At 45.3% G+C, this 24,537-nt stretch overlaps 2 protein-coding genes across 2 annotated transcripts; both read right to left on the bottom strand.

Annotated features, from left to right (window-relative positions):
* Nucleotides 1–1,459: 1,459 nt before the first annotated feature.
* LOC137233737 (tRNA (guanine(37)-N1)-methyltransferase) lies at nt 1,460–2,073 on the bottom strand. The gene is made up of 2 exons (XM_067757064.1): nt 1,921–2,073; nt 1,460–1,859 (listed from the first exon to the last, which is right to left on the bottom strand). The coding sequence occupies exons 1-2, from the start codon at nt 2,071–2,073 to the stop codon at nt 1,680–1,682; spliced, it is 333 nt and encodes a 110-aa protein (XP_067613165.1). The 3' UTR covers nt 1,460–1,679.
* Nucleotides 1,921–6,566, bottom strand: LOC137233736 (tRNA (guanine(37)-N1)-methyltransferase). The gene is made up of 4 exons (XM_067757062.1): nt 6,554–6,566; nt 3,799–3,842; nt 2,225–3,724; nt 1,921–2,083 (listed from the first exon to the last, which is right to left on the bottom strand). Exons 3-4 carry the CDS (start codon nt 3,674–3,676, stop codon nt 2,063–2,065), a joined length of 1,473 nt encoding a protein of 490 aa, XP_067613163.1. The 5' UTR covers nt 3,677–3,724; nt 3,799–3,842; nt 6,554–6,566; the 3' UTR covers nt 1,921–2,062.
* Nucleotides 6,567–24,537: the final 17,971 nt, after the last annotated feature.

Raw genomic sequence — 24,537 nt, 5'->3', positions numbered from 1 at the left:
CAACAACAACAACAGTAACACTGATACAACAACAACAACAGAATAGTGGACTGAATATCTCATTTGCCACAAGGCGGTTTGACGAATAAACTGTGAACCTCTGATAAGATTTGTATATATCTGAGAAAGCTTTATTATTGATGATTAGTGTAGGACATCACATTTTTATAAGGCACTCCATGCCACGCTTCGGCAATCTAGGAAACCTGTTCTTCCTCTTCTTGTAGCGATAGATACTCTCCGAAGGTGTTGGGGAGTTATATGTATATTGATGGTCCTTTCCGGAAATTGATCCCTTACTTCCTCACCTACGCTTAACCGTTGTTGTTGTATTACCGTTTAAATGGTTATGGTCGCCCAACAAAATTTGTATTCGGATGGTTCAAAATTAATGGAAGCGGTCTGCTGTTTACTGTGTCGATCCAGAAATAAGCAGATAATATAGGCTGCCAGATAACTGCAGCGTCTTTCAAGCGGAAATTATAGGCGTGAAAAAAGCAGCAGTAATTCTGGAGGAAGCGAGCTTAGGCTGCTGTACACAGTACTTGATCAAAAAGTGTCCTGGAATGCAACGAATCTTTGGAAAAACTTCACTCAGGCTATGGTACTTGGTTCCCGGTCATAAAAGGATAGAAGATAACGAAAAGGCAGATGAGTTTGCAGAGGGGGCAATACTCGCTGAAACGACGACGTCCCAACTCGTTTGGGAGAAATTAAAAGGAGACAGGAGTTGCATATGATCCATGAAGCAGGATAGGCGTAGACAAAATCGCGGGCTGAAAATTTTTTTAAGATCATGAGCAAAGCCTACGTTATTAGACTCACAAAGTGTCTCATATCTCTGTATAGAGAAGACTTAAGGCGCAACATGGGCATACTAACTGGGCACTGCCTTCTGGCGTGCTGCAGGAAGTAAGGGTTGAGCACGTTCTGTGTTCGTGTCCTACGCTTGTCAGGTCAAGGCTCTAGTTATTAGTGGCAGCGGAGTAGGCAGACCTCGAGGCAGCAATAAGGTAGGTGCTATAAAATTTCTAGTATTTGCCAAGAGAACGGCAGTTATTCTATAACATAAGTTCTGGTACCTGATTGAGGTTTCTCCGTTTGGTCGTCAAACAAATTCTGGTAACGCTATGGACACATTCAGTCTATGTGAGGTATTGATTCATCGGCCAGTTCAACCTAACCTACCTTACAGACAGTTGTATATGTGTATGATCTTGAAAAAATAATTACATTACTATAGTAATTTGTATAAAAGTGACAATAGTGTTTCTCTTTCACATTATTTAATCATCTCAAATTGATACAAGGGATTAGATATCGAATTCAGGTAAAATTTTAAAACAGAAACTGCGTACAGATTTGAGGTGCATCAGTGTTACAGTATTGTCCAGAATTCATGCATCTTCAAGTTTTATCATTATCAATCAATCCAAAAAATAGTTCTTTTCACAGTATATGTGATATGAATTTTTTCATAAATGTATTTGTCTTCTCTTAAAATAAGCTAGGATTTTGTATAGCATAATTTTGAAAATACGTAAATACTTAATACACATAAGTACTTATCCAGCCAATTGAACGAACAAATAAACACGAAAGTGGTACCTTTATAAATAATTGTCTAACGTTACTGCTGTTGAAATACGTTTACGAATCGGGCTGCTAAACCGAACATTTTAGACCTTAAGTTTGCCTAATTTGGTGGAAACATTTTTAGCATTTGCTGGTGCCTTTTTATTTTTCTTGATCGGAGACTTCTTAGCAGGTGTTGCAGGTTTCTTAACAACCATATCCTTGTGTAAAACCTTTAAGTTGGCATCGATTTTTTCACGTTTATTCTTAACTACTTCTTTTATCTAAAATTAAAATGATATGAAATACATACAGTTGCCACCCAAAACTAATATAGAGACTAACCTTCTTTAGTTTCCCTTGTACTTCTTTCGGTTTCTTCTTATTTTTAGTATCATTAACCTTGAAAATATTTTTATCCTTTTTCGACTTGTTGATGGCAGTCTTTGTGGCAGTAGCGCCTTTTTTACCAGCAGCAGTCTTAGATTTACGGGCCATAACTTTTTAACTGAAATTTAATAAGAAAGAGATTTTAATTTAATAATTGAGAGGAGCTGCTAACGATTTAGGAAATGAAAGGCTTAAGATTTAGTGTGTTCATATTAAAAACTTTATTGAGTTCCTTTTAAGTTCTTCAATTGCATTTTACTTTGTTTGCAATAGTCACTTCTTCATCTTGTTCCACTGAAGCTGTACGTTTTTTCGCTGCTTGATCAGGGGCATCACATGCTGAATTTTCTTTAGTATTTCTCACGAAAGACGTGACCAATATTTCTTTAGTCAATCGAAATGAAACACGATACATATCTTTATTCGGTGCAACATTACGCACAAAATAAATGCCTTCTAAATTTTCTTTCAAAGGCATGCCCAAATTATCTTCAACGAGCGCACGTACGAGTGCCTTTGTATCTTCACCTTTGGCAAAGGAATAGACATGTACGGTGGGATAGTTTATATCACAACTCGACAAGCTCCTTATATCATCCTCATTGAAGAGACCACGAAATGCATCTAAGAATTCCACCGCCATTGCCGGTAGATTCATAGTTATGTGCATACGATAAGTAACTGGCTTATTTGCCGCTTGATTAAGCCAACGTTGTAATAAGTCTTGCTTCACATCTACAAGCAAGAACTCACGGCCATCTTTATTAAATGTTTTCATGTGCGCTAAACATTTATTACGCTTGCCATTATGTTGCAACCATTTATAACTTTCTGGATTTAGATCGTTAGCAAGTACCCAACAACGCTTACGTGCCGCTGGTACACTAAATGGGCCCACACCAGCAAAGACATCGTATAACACATCATCCGTGTTTAACATATTTGTAATTCTGTCATGCTCAGTCGATAAGCGAGGATTCCAGTAAACGCGCGCAAAATCGAATTCAAAGGCGACGCCATTTTCTTTTGTCTCGACCTGATATTCGGCTACCCCGCAAATCAACTCCAACTGAAAATTTCTATAAGTGTTATCAATCGTTGCTGCTTTATTTACAACCGTGCGACAACCTGCAACTTTGTCCAGCAAAACTTGTCCGATTAGCTTTTTGTAGGGCAATAGGTGATCTCTAAGATTTAAATGCACTATATGGCCTATGCGTGAGTAGGATGTGAGACCTTCATCGTTAGCTGGTAGTACACTTTTGAAAATCTCATCTGCACGCCAATTTTCATAACCAAGTTCTATTTCACTATAATAAAAATTGCTTGCTCCTACTTTGTGTTCCAAAAGGTCAGCTATAGGTAGACATTCCCATTTTTTCACGGCTAATGGATGTAATAGTATTTCACGCATGTCAGACAATTCTTCTGCCCCACTTTTGCTCTTACACTCGCGGACCGGCCGCAGTCTTTCCATTTTAAGTAGCTGCGTTTTTATTAATGGCAATATTTTATTTGATTCCGACGCATTAACTTTTAAGTGTGGTATTTTAACATGCTTTTTGAATTCGTCACGATTCAATTCGAGCATTCCACGCACATTTGCTGGAGGTTGCAACAGAGCGCTATCCATATTTCTCAAATAGTGGCGTTTCCGTTTAAGCTGCTGTAAAAAGTTGAGTGCGCTCGAATTACGCCAAGGTACGACCATTTACTCAAATTTGATTCAATGAGAAAAACAACCGAAGAGTTGACCAAACTTTGTATAAAATAATATAATGCAATTTATAACCAAATTATTAATTAAACGCAAGTTTTATAAAATAGATATACCTTTTTTTCTCGAGTTGTGATCTGTCAAACTTAAATATTGTGGCCTCTGTAGAGTTGGGTCGTTTCGTTCTGAACTTGTTCAATTGAACGGGTCTCTCAACTGAACAAGTGAACTAGATCTTCGATTTCTGTTCATTTTGTTCTTTTTGTTCATTTGTTCTTTTAGTTCGTTTTACTTAATGTTATTCTTTCTCTCTTCTCGTTCGCGAACATTGTAAATTCATAAATACATACGCAGAAATTCACAGTGAGCACGAATGTCGATGATGCCACTTACACAAAAGATATGTGTGGCACTGCTACAAAAAGATATGTGTGGCAAAAAAGAATTCTGTAAAAATGTGTTGACATTTGTGTTCTACAGTTATAACTTATAAGATACAATTATGTTGAAAAATTTTCTTTAAGTGTTTATAATAAACATAAAATTAAAATATATTTCATGGCTGGAAAAAGAAAGCGTTCTGAGATTTGGAACCATTTTATTGTTGGCGAAGACGGGAAAAGTGGAAAGTGCATTTATTGTAAATCTACATTGAGCATTTCAGGTGGCTCACAAAGTAATCTGGCCCGACATTTAAAGATAAAGCACCCAACAGTTAATTTAGCCCCCGTTCGTCAAGAAATATCATCGTTGAATCCTCAACAGGCAGCGTCAAGTTCTGCGATGATATCTATTACTGGCCAACAAATAATTACTAATTTTATTCACCGGCCACCTCCAACTAGAAAAGTAGAGTTAATTGACCGCCAGGTTCTTAAAATGGTAGCGAAAAGCAATCATGCTCTTAGCATTGTAGAAGAGCCCCAGTTCAAGAACTTAGTTGAAATGATCGCTCATTGCCCAGGATACAAGCTACCTACGCGCAAAAGCTTATCAAATTTAATTTTGTCAAACGTTTATAATGAGCTAAAGGCGAAACTACATACCGAGGTGCGCTTGGCAAATGCTGTTTGCTTGAGCACAGATGCATGGACGTCGAGAGCAAATCAAAGTTATATTGCAGTAACCGCACATTTTGTAGAGCCGGAGCAGGGTTTATTAAAATCACATCTTATAGCTTGTATCGAATGTGTGGAACGCCATACCAGTGACAACCTATGTGCGACATTAAAAAAAATTATGTATGAGTGGGAAATTTCCAACAAAATTACTGCTGTTGTATCAGATAACGCGCCAAACATTATTGCAGCGATAAAATTAGGAGGCTGGCGTTCAGTCCCATGTTTCGCGCACACTTTAGACTTAACAGTTCAAAAAGCGTTGCTGGAAATAGACAATATTAAAACAAAGTCAAAAGCTATTGTAGAGTTTTTCCATCGCAGCACTAGTGGTTTACAGAAACTAAAGGAAACGCAAAATCAGCTAAACTTGCCCGAATTAAAGTTGAAGATTGATGTGCAGACTCGATGGAATTCCACGTATGAGATGTTTGACCGTCTATTAAAGATTAAAGATGCTTTAGCCGTAGTTCTGCCTCGAACTAAACCTGATTTATGTATGACTCAGCAGGATTGGGATGCCATAGAAGAAATAATACCTGTATTGAAACCATTTTATGAAGTGACTGTAGAGTTGTCTGCTGAGCAGAACGTTACTCTTTCAAAGGTTGTCTAGACGCAATGTGTGTATTTACGCTTATATTTTATGAGTGTTTTTTTATTTACAGGTCCTTATAATTTGTAAAATTCTTAAGAAATTGATAGCAGCGGTAGTTTCCACATCAGAAGTAGTACGTGGTGTCTTAAGAGTATTACAATCAGAGATGCTGACACGTTTTTCCAAAATAGAAACTAACTTTTTATATGCAGAGAGTACAATACTCGACCCTCGATTCAAGAGACATGGTTTTAAGAATGAGGATGCATACAAAAAAGCATTAGACGACTTTAAGAAAAAATTTGCATCAATGCAACAAACAGAAAGCACCACGGTTCAAGAAGTTAAAATATTTCAACAGAACGTGGGCACTGTTCAACCGAGCCAGAGCATTTGGGACGAGTACGACTCTGAATTTGCTTTGATAACCTCTTCGACGAATAAAACCGTAGCAGCAACACGAGAACTTGATAAGTATTTAAACGAAGAATATATTAGTAGAGGAAATGATCCATTGAAGTGGTGGTGTGAGCGGAAAAAGATATATCCCCGCTTATATACCTTTGCTATGAAACGACTGTGTGTGGTTGCAACTTCTGTACCATGCGAGAGAATTTTTTCAGTCGCTGGTCAAATTATTAACGACAGAAGAACCCTTTTATTACCTGAAAAATTGTCACAACTAACTTTTTTACATAATAATATGTAAGCGATTTCATCTACGTTTATGTTTAATTTCCTTTGTATTTTAGTCCGATCAAATTAGATATTCGAAACTGTATACATTAATGAAAAACATCTTTTGTAAGAAAGTAATTATTAAATTTATTAAACTTGAAAAGTTCATATTTACAATTTGTGTCTGTACTCTTCAATATCCTGGATTTCCGAAATTTGTTACTTTTTTTGAAGTTAATTATACATATATATATTAACTTATTTATTCATAACACATTTAAATATACCTACACAAAGCACTGCTGCATACACACCCCCATCTATACTTGCTGGCTTTTTTCGCGGGTGCAAACAGCAGTGAAAAAATTTGCTTGAAAAAAAAAGAACAGATGAACAAAAAGAACAACTTGTTCGTTCATCAGAAAAAGAACAAAAGATTCGAATCTCTGAAATGAACGAAAAAGCACAACTCTAGGCCTCTGCTTCTGACGTATGGCAATTCACAATAGCCACAGCCATAGATTAGATTGATACGAATCGTTTGTTTACGCTCTCATATTTTCGCTCTCACGAGGGATTTATCTTCTAGTTGTTGCTGGCAACAATCACAGATAAATCCATCGCGCCAGCTGAAGCGGGTGCCACAACAAAAAATGTGCCAACCAAAACGAAAAACGTGTCAAAAATTTTGGTAAACTTTAGTTTGACCTACAACTGTTTTAGTGTAAGTATTATTAGTTCGAAGGCGGAGGGTAAATATTATGTCTCATTCAAAAGTTATCACTAAAAACAGGTTTTGTAAATATGAACTCCCGATGCAACCAGTCCATTTTGATCACAGAACCTGGAACGCCAGACATGTAGGATAAGCCCTATCCATTAAATAATGTTAACTATTATATCATAGGTCCGATTTACTGAAATTCCAAAAGAATATATGGTTTTCACTGCGAGTTAAATGCGTTGCAATATTTGACTAATTAATTTAATGGAAATGTTAGTTTTACTTAGATTTGTTTATATTTAACTCTAACTAGTCGTATTATTGTAAAATAACTTTAAGGAAATAAATATTTTACGACTATCATTTTATTAAATGATTGAAACTATAATCGCCGAAATGTATGTCAAAAATTCCCATTTTCAGATCTATTCATTTTTGTTTGGAGTGGCATTGTAACGTAACGTTACAATAACGTAACTCCCCCTGTATTTCCTTATTCACCTAAACCTGAACCCCCCTGTACTTATTTTGCTATAGCATAGCCAACAACCACTTCTTTTATAGCATATTCAACAACCAACTAAATTGCGAACCAATGAAAATCACAATAATGGTGCGTTGAATTCTCAACCAGTTTGCGTCACCACCCATATAAACACTGCATTTGCATTTTCGCAATTCAGTCCTCGCAGGTGAGCCAGCGGGAGTGGATGTCTTTTTAAAGACATATTTTTCCCTCCTGCTAGCTAGCTGAGTGGAAGGGGCGCCGTCATGGCGCGGGTCACCCTTCACTTAGGTAAGGACGACGGGGAGGATGCCTTGTGCTACTTTGCCCCCCGCGCCCTCCTAGGTGTTGAGTGGCCCGACGCCTTCATGGCCATTTAACCCCTCCCCCCTCAGTTCTAGCTTAGGCTGGCTGAGTGGAAGGGGCGCTGTCATGGCGCGGGTCACCCTTCACTTAGGTAAGGACGACGGGGAGGATGCCTTGTGCTACTTTGCCCCCCGCGCCCTCCTAGGTGTTGAGCGGCCCGACGCCTTCATGACATTCCACCCCTTCCCCTCAGCACTGGTTTCGGCCGTGAGCACAGGGGCTACCGCTGTGCCGTTAAGGTGCACTTCCCCTCCGCCCACGGGTCGACCCACGGTGTATCGGCTGGTACAACCCCGCCCCCCTTACGCACCTTCTACTAGCGTGCAAGTAGGGAGGCGGGGGTGTCCAGCGGTGAAACCAGCACTAACGAGTCCTCGCAGTCTCTTCCGCAGGTGACTGACCCCGCGACTACCACAGCTGCCGAAGAAGAGCGACTAGAGATCCCGTTGCAGCCGACCGACCAATACCAGCCCGTTGGTACGCCTATCCGACCCCGCCCGGAACACGCAGCCGCTGTCCAGGTAAACCCCGTCGCCGGCCTATTTTCTCTCTCTGCCCTGGTACGCGCTCCGTAGCCCACCGCCGCTGCCGTCGCACCGTCGCCCCTCTGGTGCCACCGCTGCTACGACGACCGTTGGCCGTTCGCCATCCTACCGCCGTTAAGCCGCTGTATCCGTCCCGCCGCTGCAACGACGACCGTTGGTCGTTCGCCATCCTACCGCCGTTAAGCCGCTGCTACGACGACCGTTGGCCGTTCGCCATCCTACCGCCGTTGAGCCGGTGTATCCGTCCCGCCGCTGCTACGACGACCGTTGGCCGTTCGCCATCCTACCGCCGTTGAGCCGCTGTATCCGTCCCGCCGCTGCTACGACGACCGTTGGCCGTTCGCCATCCTACCGCCGTTGAGCCGCTGCATCCGTCACGCCGCTGCTACGACGACCGTTGGCCGCACGCCATCCTACCGCCGTTAAGCCGCTGCACCCGTCACGTCGCTGCTACAACGACCGTTGGCCGCTCGCCATCCTACCGCCGTTAAGCCGCTGCATCACCGTCCATCCAGTTCGCTGGTGCCGTCACTTCGTCTATACCGCTACACCCATCCGTCCGCTAATACTGTCCGCCGTCCAGCCCCTGCGCTCATACTACTGTACCAATCCGTCCGCTAATACTGGCCGCCGCGCTGATCCCGCCGCTGCTCCCGGACAACCGTACCATCCCGCCCGCTACTGCACCGCCACTAAACCACCGTACCGACCCCTCTGCTACTACTACGCCTATTAGCCACCGCCTCCATCTTTGCACGGAAAGCTGCTGTCCGCCTAATATCCCCAGCCGTGTGTGTGCGTGCGTTCGTAACACATAAATATCGTGTATTTATTCAGTAGGGGTTTGTGGGACCTTTACTCGACTCTGGATTGACTGAGTGTTACCCCAGCCTTAGACAAAACCCACCTCATAAATGGCGCCCGAGCAGGGACCCTCCTCCGCAGATGACCGTGGAAAAACAACGACAACCACCACCAACACTGCGGGGGCGGGTTCGACGAACGCACCGCTAGAAACAACACACACACAGGCTCCGGAAGGCACGCTGCTGAACACCGACTCGCTCAATTGGATCTACCTACTTAGGAAGGAGAAGCTGATCGAGGAGTGCAAGGAACACCGAATCGACGTGGAAGGCCAAACCGTAGCCGAGCTGCGCCGCGCACTGAGTACTTACGTGCGAGCGAAACGCGCCAGGAAATCCAGTGAAGGCCTGTTGAAAGAGCTGGAACGAGAAGTGAACGAGGAAGAGGGGAAGTTCGCTACGCTACCCCAGCCAACAACAAAGCCGATCCCTTCAATCCAGATCCACAGCCCACAGCCGCACGGAGGAGAGGGAGAGAACGCATTACCAAAACGAGACGAAATGAGCGACGGTGAACTTATGAATACCGTTCGCCGCTGGGACTTGCACTTTTCGGGGGAGGAGTCACTGCACGAATTTCTTGAGAGGATAGAGGAGCTTGCCGAATGCTACCGCATCCCCGTCGACCGACTCCTCCCAACACTGCCAGAGCTTCTACGTGGGAAAGCACTGCAATGGTACCGCGTCCGTAAGCAACACATACACCGCTGGAGCGATCTGCGGAGGGAGGTGCAAAATTTTTTTCTACCTAAGCGACACATACGACATTTGGAAGAGGCCATCCGACAACGCAAACAGCAAGGCCGAGAGAAGGCCAAGGACTACATCCTCGCACTGGAAACGCTGATCCGCCAACACCCGACGATGTGCGAAGAGAATCACCTCGAACGGATCTATGATGGTCTACGCGTGGAATACCGCCTTTTTGTCAAACGCAGCGAGTTTAGGACGATCGAGGAGCTCCTGGAGCTAACGGGAGAGTATGAGCTGTTAAGAGGCGAGGAAGCGAAACAGGGAAAAATGGTGGCCCACAGCCTATACCACCTACCCATGGAATACGACAGCAAAGAGTGCTGTTGGCGCTGCAAGGAACGCGGACACCACCGCTTCCAATGTAAGGGCCCCTGGAGGAAGTTCTGCTCCCGGTGTGGCCAAGACAACATCCTCTCCAGGGACTGCCCATGCCCTCCGACTAGCCCAACTACCGAGAACGCACCCCGAACGCCGTCCAACGCTATTAAAGGAAGCCGCCAAGCACCGTACGTCCGACCAGAGAAGCCGAAGGAACCACCCGCCAGCAAATCGACCGCAAAAACACAAGTAGATGGCCGATTCTATATACCAGCGCTCATCGAGGACATGAGCGTGCGCGCACTAGTGGACACCGGCGCCACCCTATCCTATGTAGATGACACCGTACGGAAACACCTAGAAAGGAACAACATTAAGGCGCGCCCCAACAAGCGAAGCATCCAGCTGGCAGACCAAACGTGTGTCTTTACCTCGAACTCCTACCCGGCAAGGATTGTGTATCAAGGACGAGCCACAGACGCGATGCTGTCCGTTATCCCAAACTTGGCCGAACAGGTAATCCTCGGAATGGACTTCCTAAGACAGAGGGGAATAATCCTCACGCTGGATGGTCAGCCGCTAGAGGCCACCGTGACCAAGAGAGCACCCGAACTGGATACAACGCATACAAATTTTTCATGGGCCGCCAATAAACCACCTAATGGCCATCCGGGAGAAGGAGTCGGCGACAGAGCCGCAAGAACGGCGCGCCCCCGAAACCAACGAAACAACAAAAACAGCGGAAAAAAAAAATTACCGGATCCCGAGGAATTTTTTAGAGAACTAAGGCTAAAACGCCCGGCCTACCAATCCAAGAAAACCTGGACATTCCGGTGGAAAGCACAGCGGGTGAGGGTAGAAGTGATAAATGACAAACACGCAAAGGTGTCACTCATGGGAACGAAACGAATCGTACCAATCGAATAAGGCACTGAAGAAGGAAGACGAGACCAACCAAAATTTTCTATTTTTATATATATATGCACCCTCTGTTAATTTTAAGAGAAAATGAAATGTGAATTATTTTTCAAATTACAAAAAAAAAAAAAAAATTATTTTCATATATACATCTACATAACATCAAAAGGGAACGAGAGAAGTATGACAACGGATACAGTTCAGTACAACTCCACCCCCGACAAAAAAAAAACAAAAAAAAAAAAATTTTTTTTTTTTAAATTAATTAGAATGATGTTTTTTGCAATTGAACCTGAAATAGTCACATTAACTCTGTTAAACTTAAGTAGAATGACTGTATATTTTTGGAAAAAAATATTATTTTTTAAATAAAGTGCTTCGCCCACACGCACACCGGCATAATACCTAGGCCATGCCTGGAGATCCACCTTTCCCCCACCGCAGCTTTCCGTCAACCGAAGTGGGAGGGGGACTGTAACGTAACGTTACAATAACGTAACTCCCCCTGTATTTCCTTATTCACCTAAACCTGAACCCCCCTGTACTTATTTTGCTATAGCATAGCCAACAACCACTTCTTTTATAGCATATTCAACAACCAACTAAATTGCGAACCAATGAAAATCACAATAATGGTGCGTTGAATTCTCAACCAGTTTGCGTCACCACCCATATAAACACTGCATTTGCATTTTCGCAATTCAGTCCTCGCAGGTGAGCCAGCTGGAGTGGATGTCTTTTTAAAGACATATTTTTCCCTCCTGCTAGCTAGCTGAGTGGAAGGGGCGCCGTCATGGCGCGGGTCACCCTTCACTTAGGTAAGGACGACGGGGAGGATGCCTTGTGCTACTTTGCCCCCCGCGCCCTCCTAGGTGTTGAGTGGCCCGACGCCTTCATGGCCATTTAACCCCTCCCCCCTCAGTTCTAGCTTAGGCTGGCTGAGTGGAAGGGGCGCTGTCATGGCGCGGGTCACCCTTCACTTAGGTAAGGACGACGGGAGGATGCCTTGTGCTACTTTGCCCCCCGCTCCCTCCTAGGTGTTGAGCGGCCCGACGCCTTCATGACATTCCACCCCTTCCCCTCAGCACTGGTTTCGGCCGTGAGCCGATGCGTGCGCACAGGGGCTACCGCTGTGCCGTTAAGGTGCACTTCCCCTCCGCCCACGGGTCGACCCACGGTGTATCGGCTGGTACAACCCCGCCCCCCTTACGCACCTTCTACTAGTGTGCAAGTAGGGAGGCGGGGGTGTCCAGCGGTGAAACCAGCACTAACGAGTCCTCGCAGTCTCTTCCGCAGGTGACTGACCCCGCGACTACCACAGCTGCCGAAGAAGAGCGACTAGAGATCCCGTTGCAGCCGACCGACCAATACCAGCCCGTTGGTACGCCTATCCGACCCCGCCCGGAACACGCAGCCGCTGTCCAGGTAAACCCCGTCGCCGGCCTATTTTCTCTCTCTCTCTCTGCCCTGGTACGCGCTCCGTAGCCCACCGCCGCTGCCGTCGCACCGTCGCCCCTCTGGTGCCACCGCTGCTACGACGACCGTTGGCCGTTCGCCATCCTACCGCCGTTAAGCCGCTGTAACCGTCCCGCCGCTGCAACGACGACCGTTGGCCGTTCGCCATCCTACCGCCGTTAAGCCGCTGCATCCGTCACGCCGCTGCTACGACGACCGTTGGCCGTTCGCCATCCTACCGCCGTTGAGCCGCTGTATCCGTCCCGCCGCTGCTACAACGACCGTTGGCCGCTCGCCATCCTACCGCCGTTAAGCCGCTGCATCACCGTCCATCCAGTTCGCTGGTGCCGTCACTTCGTCTATACCGCTACACCCATCCGTCCGCTAATACTGTCCGCCGTCCAGCCCCTGCGCTCATACTACTGTACCAATCCGTCCGCTAATACTGTCCGCCGTCCGGCCGCCGCGCTGATCCCGCCGCTGCTCCCGGACAACCGTACCATCCCGCCCGCTACTGCACCGCCACTAAACCACCGTACCGACCCCTCCGCTACTACTACGCCTATTAGCCACCGCCTCCATCTTTGCACGGAAAGCTGCTGTCCGCCTAATATCCCCAGCCGTGTGTGCGCGTGCGTTCGTAACACATAAATATCGTGTATTTATTCAGAAGGGGTTTGTGGGACCTTTACTCGACTCTGGATTGACTGAGTGTTACCCCAGCCTTAGACAAAACCCACCTCATAAATGTTAAATGTTATAAAAAAATGTGCATTTTGACAGCGCTCTCTCGAAGCAAAGAGTTGCAAATCCATTCATCTATGGCCACAGCTTCGGCATATTCTGAATATGACCGTTTGGTACATTGAACTGTGACCCAACTGCTTAGAATTAAGCGCATTCTCAACGGTGCAAGCAAGGTGGGTTGAGCTGGCAAATAATTATTCTTATAACTATATGTCACAAACCAGGACATCCTAACAAACAACTGCTTGATTTAGGGTTAAGAACTATCACCCATATTATGAATTTTCATGCGATTGACGTTAAACGCTTTCTAGCGTATCGTAGTTTTATGCTACCTCTGTTACCTTCTATATAAACCAGGCATGCTTAACCAACGAACCGATATCATTTCGTTACGATAATTAACGTTAATAAACGAAACAAAGTCATTTCGTTTCGTTTATTAACGTTAAAAACGTCAAATTAACGAAATGATTTCGTTTCGTTTTCTGCCATATCAAAACGAAATCAAATCGTTTATGTTGATTATTAATTTAAAACTATGCTGGCAAAGCTGATTGATGGCGGAGTCATTAAAGGTGAAAGCATTAGCCAAGCTGATTGCAACTTTTCTCATGAATTTTGACAGTACGAACATTTCTCAGAGTATTTTTGACATTACCACCAACGAATTACACAAACAAATTACATGGAGTTTGTGTGTGTATGTGCGCTCGTTGTTACCACCTTACGGCTTCACCTTGGCTATAGCATTGCCAGCACAATTCAAACATAAAGTATCACGTTTTTGTTAACGTTTTTAACGCAAACAAAAGCTTTTCGTTTCGGTTAAAAACGAGATACAATTTATCTTGATAATTTCTTTATCGATAATATTTCGAAGTGTTTCAACGGAAACGGTGGAAATTTTTTGATAAACGATTAGCTTAACGTTAAGGTGCATCCCTGATATAAACTCAAATGAACAAGTTGACGAAACTCGCATAGAGGCCACGGAAACAAGAAAATTGAGAGATGCTTCCAATCTTCTTGAATTGAACTCTACACAGTAAGTACTTGACATACTAAAAGTAAAAAAAAAAAAGTTTAATAAAAAAATTGATTTCAGAGTAAGTCTTAACAGACATAGAAGGCAGTTTGCGCACCCGTAAAAATAGGTCATCCATCATAATATGTTGAAGGTTTGGGCCACTTTAAAGTTTCTAGCCGAGGGTGTTGCAACAGAGTGTTGGGAATGAGGCTTTAATTGGATCCTTTTGGATTATGTAATAATTTTATATTTACTTTTATTGGGCATAGTTATAGTCGAAATAAAATGTGATTTTAAGTTATTTGAAGCATTTTTGACAGGTAGCGCTTTTAAATTGTGTCAAAGACGTTTATCTAACTTAAAATCACATTTTATTTCGACTATGACTATGCCCCTATGTGTTTAAATAGCTCCCAACATATCGTGGAAAAATTTATCAACGATAGCTAGCGTAGAAAATTTAACAGCTGATGCGATAGTTAGCGTACGGCAATACCACCATAAACGATAAACGCTAACGATCGCGTTTCATACGCTAGAATTTATTTCATAATACGGTATAACAGATTGCAAGCGTTTATCGTGTATCGTATGAGTTGATAATAGAGGTGTATAACGAGATTCGGCACCTGTCGTTTGATCCAAACAAGCATAAGCAGGCCCTAAGACGGCCCATTCGTGACACAAAAGCCATGCGCAACGACGAAATGTGTGCAAATGAAAATTTTGACATACACGGCTCAAAAACACTGCGCAATATTCATTTTTAAAGTAGCGCTACAAATGAAACATGTGTTTTAACTGTATAAAAAAGACTCTAATTGTATAAAAAACCACTCTTTATTTTCCACAGTGCTGGTAATACGTTTATTTTCCATTTTGTTTATAATATATATTTTTTAATTGCAAGACCAGCTCAACTCATTGCAGCACTGCGCAATATTCATTTTTCAACTAGCGCAACAAATGAAACATATGTTATAACTAGCCTTTACCCGCGGCCCCCGTCCACAAGGAGAAATTTAAATATATGGGCTATTCGCGTTAGCCTGCTTATTATCCGTTTAAAATTTTGTTTTCTGTCTAATGCATTTTATTTTTGTAATTGAGTAAAAAAAAGAACTGAATGAGCTGATAGCCTGATAGGATCCCAATTGATCCCGAAATTATCCAGAAAAAGCTACGAAATGACCCGCACGCTATCGCAGACGGATCCCGAAAACCATCCAGAAATGCCCCAAAAGCGTCTCCAAAAGTTCCCCGAATAGTCCCAAAAAAACCCGAAATGAAAGCGACACGATTCTAGACGTATCCAGAGACCCACACAGAAATGATCCCTGAAGGTGTTCCAAAATGATCCCGAAAACGTTCCGAAATGACCCTGAAGGGCTCCCGGGCGGATCTCAAAAACCATCCAGAAAATATCCAGGAAGGGTCCCTAAATTATCCCGACATACTCCAGAAAAAGTTCCGAAATGGCTCCGAGGGGATCCACGACAGATCGCGAAAACCATACAGAAATGATTCCGGAAGGATCCCAAAATGATCCCGAAATAGTCCGGAAATGACCTAGATGGGATCCCGCACAGATCCAGAAATGATCCCGGAAGGGTGCAAAACTATCCCGGAAAAGTAATATAAAATCCCGAAATGGCTCCTACGGCATCCCGGACGGATCCAGGAATGATCTCGGAAGGGTCCCCAAATGATCCCAAAATAGTCCCGAAATGAACCTGATGGATCCGGCAAACCATCAAGAAATTATGCCGAAAGGGTCCCAAAATGATCCCGAAATAATACAGAAAAAGTCACGAAACAACCCCTAGAGGATCCCCAAATGATCTCGCATTATCCCCGAAAAGGTCCCGAAATAACCCCGACGGGATCCCGGACAAATCCCGAAAACCATCCATAAATGATGCCGGAAGGAATCCCAAATGATTCCGAAAAAGTCCCGCATTGATTCCGACGGGATCCCGAACGGATACCGAAAATCATCCAGAAGTGATGCCGGAAAAGTTCTCAAATGATCACCTAATAGTCCCGAAATGACCCTTAAGGGGTCATGGACGGATCCCATAAACCATCCAGAAATGATCCCGATATGGACCCGAAGAAGTCCCGAAATGACCCTGACGGGATCTCGAACGCACCCCTAAATGACCCCGACGGGATGCCGGACGAATCCCAAAAACCATCCAGAAATGATGTCGGAAGGGACCCCAATGATCCCGAAAAAGTCCCGCAATTATTCCGACGGGATCCTGAACGGATACCGAAAACCATCCAGAAGTGATGCCGCAAAGGTCCTCAAATGCTCACCTAATAGTCCCAAAATGACCCTAACGGCATCCCGGACAAATCCCGAAATCCCTCCAGAAATGATTTTGGGAAGGTCCAAAATGATCCCGAAATAGTCTCGGAAAAGTCCCGAAATTACCCTGACGGGTTCCCGGACGAATCCCGAAAGCCATCCTTAAATGATCCCGAAAAAGCCCCGAAATGACCCTGACGGGATCCCGAAAGGATTCCGAAAACTATCCAGAAATGATGCCGGAAAGGTCCTCAAATTATCCCCTAATAGTCCCGAAATGACCGTGACGGGATCCCGAACGGATCCCGACAACTATCCAAAAATGATGCCGAAAGGGTCCGCAAATGATCCCGTATTAGTAGAGAAAAAGTCCCGAAATAACCCCGACGGGATCCCGGACGGATCCCCAAAACCAGCCAGAAATGATGCCGAAAGGGTTCCCAAATGTTCCCGTATTAGTCGCGAAAAAGTCCCGAAATGAACCCGACGGGATCCCGGACAAATCCCGAAAACCATCCAGAATAGATGCCGGAAGAGCCCCCAAATGATCCCGAAAAAGTCCCCAAATTACCCCTACGAGATCCGGGACGGATCCCGAAAACCATCCAGAAATGTTGCCGGAAGAGCCCCCAAATGATCCCGAAAAAGTTCCCAAATGACCCCGACGAGATCCCGGACGGATCCCGAAAACCATCGAGAATTGATGCCGAAAGGGTTCCCAAATGATCCCGTATTAGTCGCGAAAAAGTCCCGAAATGACCCCGACGGGATCCCGGACGGATCCCGAAAACTATCCAGAAATGATGCCGGACAGGTCCTCAAATAATCCCCTAATAGTCCCGAAATGCCGTGACGGGATCCCGAACGGATCCCGACAACTATCCAGAAATGATGCCGAAAGGGTCCGCAAATGATCCCGTATTAGTAGAGAAAAAGTCCCGAAATAACCCCGACGGGATCCCGGACGAATCCCAAAAACCATCCAGAAATGATGCCGGTATCTATCCCAAATGATCCCGAAATAATCCCGAAATGACCTCGTCGGCATCCCGGACGGATACCGAAAATTATCCAGAAATGATGCCGGAAAGGTCCACAAATGATTCCCTAATAGTCCCGAAATTACCCTGACGGGATCCCGGACGGATCCCGAAAACCATCCTGAAATGATGCCGAAAGGGTTCCCAAATGATCCCGTATTAGTCGCGAAAAAGTCCCGAAATGTCCCCGACGGATCCCGAAAACCATCCGGAAATGATGCCGGAAGAGCCCCAAATGATCCCGAAAAGGTCCCCAATGACCCCGACGAGATCCCGGACGGATACCGAAAACCATCCAGAAATGATGCCGGTAGGTACCCCAAATGATCCCGAAATAGTCCCGAAATGACCTGTCCGGATCCCGGACGGATCCCGAAAACTATTCAGAAATGATGTCGAAAGGGTACCCAAATGATCCCGTATTAGTCGAGAAAAAGTCCCGAAATGACCCCGACGGGATCCCGGACGGATCCCGAAAACCATACAGAAATGATGCCGGAAGAGCCCCCAAATGATCCCGAAAAAGTCCCCAAATGACCCCGACATACTCCAGAAAAAGATCCGAAATGGCTCCGAGGGAATCAACGACGGATCGCGAAAACCATACAGAAATGATTCCGGAAGGATCCCAAAATGATCCCGAAATAGTCCGGAAATGACCCAGATGGGATCCCGCACAGATTCAGAAATGATCCCGGAAGGGTCCAAAAACTATCCCGGAAAAGTAACAAAAAATCCCGAAATGGCTCCTACGGCATCCCGGACGGATCCAGAAATGATCTCGGAAGGGTCCCCAAATGATCCCAAAATGGTCCCGAAATGACCCTGATGGATCCGGAAAACCATCAAGAAATTATGCCGGAAGGGTCACCAAATGATCCCGAAATAAAACAGAAAAAGTCACGAAACGACCCCTAGAGGATCCCCAAATGATCCCGTATTAGCCCCGAAAAAGTCCCAAAATGACCCTGACGGGATCCCGAAAGGATTCCGAAAACAATCCAGAAATTATGCCGCAAAGGTCCTCAAATGATCCCCTAATAGTCCCGAAATGACCGTGACGGGATCCCGACAACTACCCAGAAATGATGCCGAAAGGGTTCGCAAATGATCCCGTATTAGTCGAGAAAATGTCCCGAAATGATCACAAAGGGATCCCGGACGAATCCCAAAAACCATCCAGAAATGATACCGGTAGGTATCCCAAATGATCCCGAAATAGTCCCGAAATGACCTCGTCGGCATCCCGGACGGATCTCGAAAATTAACCAGAAATGATAACGGAAAGGTTCCCAAATGATCCCCTAATAGTCCCGAAATCACCCTGATGGGATCCCGAAAACCATACAGAAATAATGCCGAAAGGGTTCCCAAATGATCCCGTATTAGTCGCAAAAAGTCCCGAAAACCATCCAGAAATGATGCCGAAAGGTTTCCCAAATGATCCCGTATTAGTCGCGAAAAAGTCCCGAAATGACCCCGACGGGATCCCGGACGGATCCCGAAAACCATGCAGAAATGATGCCGGAAGAGCCCCAAAATGATCCCGAAAAAGTCCCCAAACTACCCCGACGAGATCCTGGACGGATCCCGAAAACCATCCAGAAATGATGCCCGAAGAGCCCCCAAATGATCCCGAAAAAGGCCCCAAATGACCCCGACGAGATCCCGGACGGATCCCGAAAACCGTCCAGAAATGATGCCGGAAGAGCCCCCAAATGATCCCGAAAAAGTCCCCAAATCACCCCGACGAGATCCCGGACGGATCCCGAAAACCATCCAGAAATGATCCCGAAAAAGTCCCCAAATGACCCCGACGAGATCCCGAACTGATCCCGAAAACCATCCAGAAATGATGCCGAATGATCCCGTATTAGTCGCGAAAAAGTCCCGAAATGACCCCGACGGGATGCCGGACGAATCCCAAGGACCATCCAGAAATGATGCCTAAAGGGACCCAAAATAACCCCGAAAAAGTCCCGTAATGATCCCGGAAACCATCAAGAATTTATCTCTCGAAGGTACGCAAATGATCCCGAAAGTACCCCGACGGGATCCCGAAAACCATCCAGAAATGATGCCGGAATAGTCCCGAAAATGTCCCTAAATAACCCCGACGGGATCCCGGACGGATCCCGAAAACTATACAGAAATAATCCCGGAAGGGTCCCAAAATGATCCCGAAATAGTCCCGAAAAAGTCCCGAAATTACCCCGGCGTAATCCCGGACCGATCCCGAAAACCATCCAGAAATGATCCCAGAAGGGTCTCGATATGACCCTTACGGGATTACAAATAAGGTGAAGCTAATTATAAAACCATGTTAATAAGGCAGCAGACGCATTGAAGCGAATAAAAAGTTACATAGAAACATACAGGTAAAGCTAATAAAAGCGTGCTAATAAAAAAAATTGATGGAGGGCGGATGGCGGGAGTAGAGGAGAGGACCACTGATCGTTCCTCCAAAATTGTCTAGATCTCGTTCTGTATGTACCAGATACCAAAAACTATTGATTTAGGAGAAAATTTATATTAAGTTATAACAATTTATAGATTTTACACCAGAGGGGTAGATAAAGGGGGGGGGGGGGGGCGGAGGGTGTCACTGCTTACTTTGTAAGACCTCGACTTATTTGACCCCTTGAGTCTGTGATATTGGTGAAGGCCAGTATACGTAAAGTTATAATGTGTAAAAATTATTGAAAAATAATTTCTCGAAGGGGTCGTGGGACCTCCGCCCCTCTTTCCATGTTCGAAAAAAATTTCGCTAGTAGACTTCTATCTGTGTCCCAAATTTCATCAAAATCCGTGTAGCCATTCTGGCATGATTCAGTCGCAAAGACGAAAAAATATAATAATTAAATTATAACTGTTCCTAGGGGGCGGAGACCATGCCCCTTTTGAAAAATATATAACTAGTAGATCCTTCTAGACTATTGGCTATATGTGTGCAAAATTTCATCCAAATCGGTCCAGCCGTTCTTGCGTGATTGAGTCACAAAGACAAACGTCTGGACAAACATCCAAACATCCAAACATCCAAACATCCAAACATCCAAACATCTAAACATCCAAACATCCAAACTTTGCCATTTATAATATATACTAGCCTTTACCCGCGGCCCCGTCCGCAAGGAGAAAATGAAATATGTGGGCTATTCACGTTAGCCTGCTTATAAAGTTATCTGTTTAAAATTTTTTTTCTGTCTAATGCATTTTATTTTTGTAATTGAGTAAAAAAAGAACTTTATGAGCTGATAACCTGATAGGATCCCAAAATGATAACCAAATTATCCACAAAAAGCCACGAAATGACCCCGACGCTATCGCGGACGGATCCCGAAAACCATCCAGAAACGCCCCGGAAGTGTTTCCAAAAGTTCCCGAAGTAGTCCCAAAAAAACCCGAAATGACAACGACACGATTCTAGACTTATCCAGATAACCACACAGAAATGATGCCTGAAGGGTACCAAATTGATCCCGAAATAGTCCCGAAAAAGTTCCGACATTACCCTGACGGGCTCCCGGACGGATCTCAGAAACCATCCAGAAAATATCCAGGAAGGGTCCCTAAATTATCCCGACTAACTCCAGAAAAAGTTCCGAAATGGCTCCGAGGGGATCCACGATGGATCGCGAAAACCATACAGAAATGATTCCGGAAGGATTCCAAAATGATCCCGAAATAGTCCGGAATTGACCCAGATGGGATCCCGCACAGATCCAGAAATGATCCCGGAAGGGTGCAAAAACTATCCCGGAAAAGTAACAAAAAATCCCGAAATGGCTCCTACGGCATCCCGCACGGATCCAGAAATGATCTCGGAAGGGTCCCCAAATGATCCCAAAATGGACCCGAAATGACCCTGATGGATCCGGCAAACCATCAAGAAATTATGCCGAAAGGGTTCCAAAATTATCCCGAAATAATACAGAAAAAGTCACGAAACGACCCCTAGAGGATCCCCAAATGATCCCGTATTAGCCCCGAAAAGGTCCCGAAATAACCCCGACGGGATCCCGGACAAATCCCGAAAACCATCCAGAAATGATGCCGGAAGGAATCCCAAATGATTCCGTAAAAGTCCCGCATTGATTCCGACGGGATCCCGAACGGATACCGAAAATCATCCAGAAGTGATGCCGGAAAGGTCCTCAAATGGTCACCTAATAGTCCCGAAATGACCCTTAAGGGGTCATGGACGGATCCCATAAACCATCCAGAAATGATCCCGATATATTCCCGAAGAAGTCCCGAAATGACCCTGACGGGATCTCGAACGCACCCCTAAATGACCCTGACGGGATCCCGGACAGATCCCGAAATCCATCCAGAAATGATCTTGGGAGGGACCCCAAATGATTCCGAAAAAGTCCCGCAATGATTCCGAGGGGATCCTGATCGGATACCGATAACCATCCAGAAGTGATGCTGAAAAGGTCCTCAAATGATCACCTAATACCAAAATGACCTTGACGGCATCCCGGACTGATCCCAAAATCCATCCAGAAATGATCTTGGGAAGGTCCCAAAATTATCCCGAAATAGTCTCGGAAAAGTTCAGAAATTACCCTGACGGGTTCCCGGACGAATCCTGAAAGCCAACTCTAAATGATCCCGAAAAAGTCCCGAAATGACCCTGACTGGACCCCGAAAGGATCCCGAAAACTATCCAGAAATGATGCCGGAAATGTCCTCAAATGATCACCTAATAGTTCCGAAAAGACCCTAACGGGATCCCGAACGGATCCCAACAACTATCTAGAAATGATGCCGAAAGGGCCCGCAAATGATCCCGTATTAGTCGAGAAAAAGTCCCGAAATGAACCCGACGGGATGCCGGACGAATCCCAAAAACCAGCCAGAAATGATGCCGGATGGGACACCAAATGATCCCGAAAAAGTCCCGCAATTATTCCGACGGGAATCTGAACGGATACCGAAAACCATCCAGAAGTGATGCCGGAACGGTCCTCAAATGCTCACCTAATAGTCCCAAAATGACCCTGAGGGCATCCCGGACAAATCCCGAAATCCATCCAGAAATGATCTTGGGAAGGTCCCAAAATGATCCCGAAATAGTCTCGGAAAAGTCCAGAAATTACCCTGACGGGTTCCCGGACGAATCCTGAAAGTCATCCTTAAATGATCCCGAAAAAGCCCCGAAATGACCCTGACGGGATCCCGAAAGGATTCCAAAAACTATCCAGAAATGATGCCGGAAAGGTCCTCAAATGATCCCCTAATAGTCCCGAAATTACACTGATGGGATCCCGGACGGATCCCGAAAACCATCCAGAAATGATGCCGGAAGAGCCCCCAAATGATCCCGAAAAATCCCCAAATGACCCCGACGATATCCCGGACGGATCCCGAAAACCATACAGAAATGATTCCGGAAGGATCCAAAATGATCCCGAAATAGTCCGGAAATGACCCAGATGGGATCCCGCACAGATCCAGAAATGATCCCGGAAGGGTCCAAAAACTATCCCGGAAAAGTAACAAAAAATCCCGAAATGGCTCCTACGGCATCCCGGACGGATCCAGAAATGATCTCGGAAGGGTCCCCAAATGATCCCAAAATGGTCCCGAAATGACCCTGATGGATCCGGCAAACCATCAAGAAATTATGCCGGAAGGGTCCCCAAATGATCCCGAAATAAAACAGGAAAAGTCACGAAACGACCCCTAGAGGATCCCCAAATGATCCCGCATTAGCCCCAAAAAATTCCCAAAATGACCCTGACGGGATCCCGAAAGGATTCCGAAAACAATACAGAAATGATGCCGGAAAGGTCCTCAAATGATCCCCTAATAGTCCCGAAATGACCGTGACGGGATCCCGACAACTATCCAGAAATGATGCCGAAAGGTTCCGCAAATGATCCCGTATTAGTCGAAAAAAAGTCCCGAAAGGACCACGACGGGATCCCGGACAAATCCCAAAAACCATCCAGAAATGATGCCGGTAGGTATCCCAAATGATCCCGAAATAGTCCCGAAATTACCTCGTCGGCATCCCGGACGGATCCCGAAAATTATCCAGAAATGATGCCGGAAAGGTTCCCAAATGATCCCCTAATAGTCCCGAAATTACCCTAATGGGATCCCGGACGGATCCCGAAAACCATCCAGAAATGATGCCGAAAAGGTTCCCAAATGATCCCGTATTAGTCGCGAAAAAGTTCCGAAATGACCCCGACGGGATCCCGGACGGATCCCGAAAACCATCCAGAAATGATGCCGAAAGGGTTCCCAAATGATCCCGTATTAGTCGCGAAAAAGTACCGAAATGACCCCGACGGGATCCCGGACGGATCCCGAAAACCATCCAGAAATGATGCCGGATGAGCCCCAAAATGATCCCGAAAAAGTCTCCAAATGACCCCGACGATATCCCGGACGGATCCCGAAAACCATCCAGAAATGATGCCGGAAGAGCCCCCAAATGATCCCGAAAACCATCCAGAAATGATGCCGGAAGAGCCCCCAAATGATCCCGAAAAAGTCCCCATATGACCCCGACGAGATCCCGCACGGATCCCGAAAACCATCCAGAAATGATGCCGGAAGGGTCCCCAAATGATCGCGAAATAGTCCCGAAATGATTCCGGAATAGTCCCGAAAATGTTCCAAAATAACCCCGACGGGATCCCGGACGGATCCCGTAAACTATACAGAAATGATCCCGGAAGGGTCCCAAAATGATCCCGAAATAGTCCCGAAAAAGTCCCGAAATTACCCCGGCGTAATCCCGGACCGATCCCGAAAACCATCCAGAAATGATCCCGGAAGGGTCTCGATATGACCCTTACGGGATTACAAATAAGGTGAAGCTAATTATAAAACCATGTTAATAAGGCAGCAGGCGCAT

Source organism: Eurosta solidaginis, chromosome 5 (assembly GCF_040869045.1).
Source record: "Eurosta solidaginis isolate ZX-2024a chromosome 5, ASM4086904v1, whole genome shotgun sequence".
NCBI lineage: Eukaryota > Metazoa > Arthropoda > Insecta > Diptera > Tephritidae > Eurosta > Eurosta solidaginis.
The sequence above is the reverse complement of the archived record's forward strand: the minus strand, read 5'-3'. Positions and strand labels throughout refer to the sequence as shown.

Excerpts from the sequence above, each read along its gene's own strand:
- LOC137233736 (XM_067757062.1), bottom strand. The coding sequence starts at position 3,676 with ATGGTCGTACCTTGGCGTAATTCGAGCGCACTCAACTTTTTACAGCAG. Across the intron at positions 2,084-2,224 it reads AAGTGACTATTGCAAACAAA|TTAAAAAGTTATGGCCCGTA; the intron begins GTAAAATGCAAT and ends ATTAAATTTCAG.
- LOC137233737 (XM_067757064.1), bottom strand. The coding sequence starts at position 2,073 with ATGGCCCGTAAATCTAAGACTGCTGCTGGTAAAAAAGGCGCTACTGCC. Across the intron at positions 1,860-1,920 it reads TACAAGGGAAACTAAAGAAG|ATAAAAGAAGTAGTTAAGAA; the intron begins GTTAGTCTCTAT and ends TTTTAATTTTAG.